The sequence below is a fragment of the Triplophysa dalaica genome, chromosome 9 (assembly GCF_015846415.1).
Source record: "Triplophysa dalaica isolate WHDGS20190420 chromosome 9, ASM1584641v1, whole genome shotgun sequence".
Taxonomy (NCBI): domain Eukaryota; kingdom Metazoa; phylum Chordata; class Actinopteri; order Cypriniformes; family Nemacheilidae; genus Triplophysa; species Triplophysa dalaica.
Genome location: NC_079550.1, coordinates 16,378,324 through 16,382,305, shown reverse-complemented (window position 1 = coordinate 16,382,305; position 3,982 = coordinate 16,378,324). Strand labels below are relative to the sequence as shown.

The 3,982-nt window shown below is 34.9% G+C and overlaps 1 protein-coding gene across 1 annotated transcript; it reads left to right on the top strand.

The window, feature by feature from the left end:
* The first annotated feature begins 823 nt into the window (after positions 1-823).
* On the top strand, positions 824-2,090 carry LOC130429269 (galectin-5-like). The gene is made up of 4 exons (XM_056757731.1): positions 824-917; positions 1,151-1,239; positions 1,332-1,485; positions 1,659-2,090. Exons 1-4 carry the CDS (start codon positions 900-902, stop codon positions 1,803-1,805), a joined length of 408 nt encoding a protein of 135 aa, XP_056613709.1. The 5' UTR covers positions 824-899; the 3' UTR covers positions 1,806-2,090.
* The last annotated feature ends 1,892 nt before the right edge of the window (positions 2,091-3,982 follow it).

Sequence of the window (3,982 nt, the reverse complement as noted above, 5' to 3'; positions counted from 1 at the left end):
GCGCATGCACAGAAAACACCGCAAACTTTATTATTTCTGTCTGTGAATCCGTCGTTGTTTAGCAACCTAAAAAAAAACCGAAATGAAATTCCTAACTTCTCCACTGATAAATAATAACTTTTTTTACAATAAGTATAAAAGCATTTATCTCCAAACGTAGCCTACATATCCGACATCTTTGCTTGAATTTTCGATTTTAAGGTTAAATAAAAAAAAATGAGGTGTTATTTAACAATGAGGTGTTAAATAACAAAAATGAGGTGTTATTTAACATATATTTCCTAAAATGAACAGTAAGGCGCAGTTATTAAAAATAACAGGTTAATCATGTTGAAATTTGGGTGTAAATTAACAGAAACATTTAACAGTGTGGGTAAAGTATTGAGAAAACAATATTTATAAAGAAACGCTTTAGAAATAGTCGAATTGCATATATCAAGGCTCACTGAAATAGTATATGTGTGTGTGTGTGCATTTATTATAAGTTTGCAAGCGTGTAGAATTTTATATTAAATTATTATTATATTACATTTTATATGTGAAATTAAACTGCGATGGAGAAACGCTTTTTGTGTAGCGGTACCACGGCGATAAGGAATTACTTAACCTCATTTATTTCATTGCTGAAGTCAAATTAAAGTTTTTTTCATATCCTCCCATATGCACACATTTCCTGCAGTTTCCTGTTGTTTCATGTAACATGAAAAAGTGGCAAAAGATCAAGAAATATTTCACAACCATAGATCAGTGAGATCACAGCTCCTTTTTTTTATTTTATTTTTATTTTATGGGTTGGGCTTAATCCTGTATTTAAACTGCTCGCCGTTGTGCATTTTTAGAGGTCACACTTGACAGACGCACTTATATTGTAAGACTGCAGAAAAATACAGTTGAGTAGAATGGCATGTCAACAGCTGGTAAGTTACTTTTTAATCATTTTACAATTCGGGTTGCATTTTATGTGGTTGTTATAGGCAACAATTTATTCAGAGAAGCGACCTTTATCATAAATGTATGGTTTTAAACACTTTTCATGTTTATTGTTTCTCTGAGCTCGTAATGCTGCATTAATGTTTAGGATCAATGTTCATTTTTGGCTTGGTATCACCACCTCAATGTGTTTTGTCTTCAATTATGAACCTAAAATCAGGCAATGCCGTACAAAACCATTATCCATGGTCCACTGAAACCTGGCAAAATCTTCATCATTCGAGGAGTTGTCAACACCGACCCTAAGAGGTTTACAAACATCATACACAAAGAAAAATGTATCTTCTGTTTCAAAATATTTGTTTATTTATTGTGCTTGTCTTTGCTTTAATCTTCATCAGGATAGAATTCAACTTTCGCCACAGATTTGGGATCGCCTTTCACTACAATCCTCGTTTTGATGAAAATAGGATAGTGTGTAACACTTGGGATGGGAATTGGGGTCAAGAAGAATATCCTTCGTGCATGCCGTTTAAAGCAGGTCAACCCTTTGAGGTACGCAGACACTGTTCATATTACAGCTATATATCACATTCCATCTGGGATTGATTTATACATGACTGTTGCAAAGTGATCACTATTGAGTCCCCAGGTTTGTTTGTTTAGATTGTGTATGTACAATATAGGAGTAAACTATATATTTTTTAAATATTTTGTGTTTGTTTCAGGTCAAAATTTATTGTACTGACTGTGGCTACAATGTGTCGGTGGATTGTCATCAAATGCACTCTTACAACCATCGCTTCAAGCAGTTGTACAAGATTGACGTTTTCGAAATTCGTGGAGATCTGCAATTGACTTCTGTGGAGGCTTAGCAGCAATTTCATCCTCCTTCAAGCCATTGAGAGCGGTCCATTTATTGACTTTCCTTGGTAATCTCAGGATCTGAGATTTTAAAACCTTCGCTTATAGTCAATACATTTAATCATCCTGCTCATCATTTCATTATATGCATTTATTTTATCATAAAATCTTTTGATTTTGTTTTAACTGATGTTAAATGATGTAATGTCTCAACATAATAACACCAGACTGTTTTCTAGACTGAGCATTGAAGTGCAACTATAAGATTATCCAATAAACTGAGTTTTATTCTTTCATCACTGTGTGTCCTGCGTGATGTTTCTTTCCAGGTATCTCTGTATCAGCCTCGTTGTTGAGTAGAACTAAACACACACACTACATTTTTACATCTTTTTATATATATATATAAGAAATGATAAAAATGATCAAGTTTGCTTATTACAGCGTTCACATCAAGTGACGAGTCTCTCCTGTCAAAACCCTCAGGGTGGCAGTAGTGATCCATTCAGTATCACAGAATTCTAGTGGTCAAATAACAAAACAAAACATAAAAACGTTATTGTCAGGTTTTATGCTATTACATATATCTCCTGGTTTTACCTGTTTAATCCCACACTAAAGACTTAGTTTCTTGTCTTCCCATTTCAGCTTTTAATAACTTTCTCAAAAAGTCACTTTCCTTGAATTCTTGTTAATATGTTCTCTCAAAAATTCCTGTGAAATATGTTTTATTTCATCAAGCTCTCACACAAATAGACATGTATACAGGTTCATGCTTGTCAGAAGAACAAGGGTGTAGATCTCTAAAACACACTTTCTAATTATCACCAGATCATACAAACTGTCATCACCAGAATTAATAATTAATCTGAATTATCTCTTTGAGTTTGAAATGTCAATGTTAAAAATATGTGATATTATATATTGTTAATCCTTATAATAAATGATCAAACAAATTTTCCTTATTTATCCGCGAATAACATTTGTTTAATCTCTATTGCGTACTGTTAAATTATGCTGACAGAATTCAGTGGCTCGTTTTACTGATCTTTGCTGCATTTCCCGATAAAGTTGTTTCTTAGCGCGCTACGATGACTTTGAAGTTACACCTTAACTCAAGTTGTGACTTTTCTAGGCGTGTTCTCCGAACTATACATGCGGAGGATACTTGAGGTAAACCTTATTGTGTGCGACATTTGCATATGCTGTCCGTGGCGGTGGTGCTGAATATGATATAGATGCCTCGAGAATCGATTGTTCACTACCTTGCGTTTAGTGGGAAAAGTATTGAGAAAACGATATCTATAAAGCAACGCTAATAGTTAGAAATAGTAGAATTGTATTTTTCAAGGCTCACTGAAATAGTATAAATAAGAAATAAATATATGTGTGTGTGTGTGTGTGTGTGTGTGCATTTATTTATAATTTTGCAAGCGTGCGATCCCGCAACATCACGGACGTTGTCTGCGTCATTAACTGACTGTTGGCTGCGCCTGTTTTGAAAGGATAATTCATATTCTCATAGTTTGCCATCGTGTGTTACTGTTCTCCGAGATCTGTGTTGACTGGCGTAAATCACTCATTTGTTTATGGGAATAAGTGTCCCATCCAGAAGGCCGGTCGCTCGTGGAACACCTGCAATGGCTTGGAAGCCTAGTATAGCCTACCCACTAGGAAAGTCAAAGGATTTCCGTATACCCACTTAAAAAACGTGAGGATACGTAAGAACATCGTTTTGTGACAGAACTTTCATTCATAAATTCACCCAGTCTGTGTTGCGATTGCGAATCACTAACGTTTTTGGACCATTGGGGCTTCCGTGGCCTGTGACCTGGATCTGAAGTCACCTACTGTGAGAATCTGGATTTCGTCCTGTCCTCTACAAATATTGCATCTGTGTTTAATACAAAGTTCATGTATATGTATTCATTCGTATTCATTCCTATTAATATTAGCTTCTATTCATATTAGATGTGCCTTTCATTCTTGTTGTTTAACCTCGTTGGAAGTTCTATCATGTCATGCTGTCTTATGTTGATATAAGTATCTGTTGTTCTCCATATCAAGGTTCCTAATGATGCCTATGGACGATTGTTCTGTTATTGTAATAATGAATATGTAATCATATCTGATTGTTCAGGAGGAAAGACTAAACAGAAAGTCTGGTGATTTTCCACTGTTTTGGTGG

What these genes read in the sequence shown, in the direction of transcription:
- LOC130429269 (XM_056757731.1), top strand. An exon ending in GTCAACACCGACCCTAAGAG is followed by an intron (nt 1,240 to 1,331) that starts GTTTACAAACAT and finishes AATCTTCATCAG; the next exon opens with GATAGAATTCAACTTTCGCC. An exon ending in AAGCAGGTCAACCCTTTGAG is followed by an intron (nt 1,486 to 1,658) that starts GTACGCAGACAC and finishes TGTTTGTTTCAG; the next exon opens with GTCAAAATTTATTGTACTGA.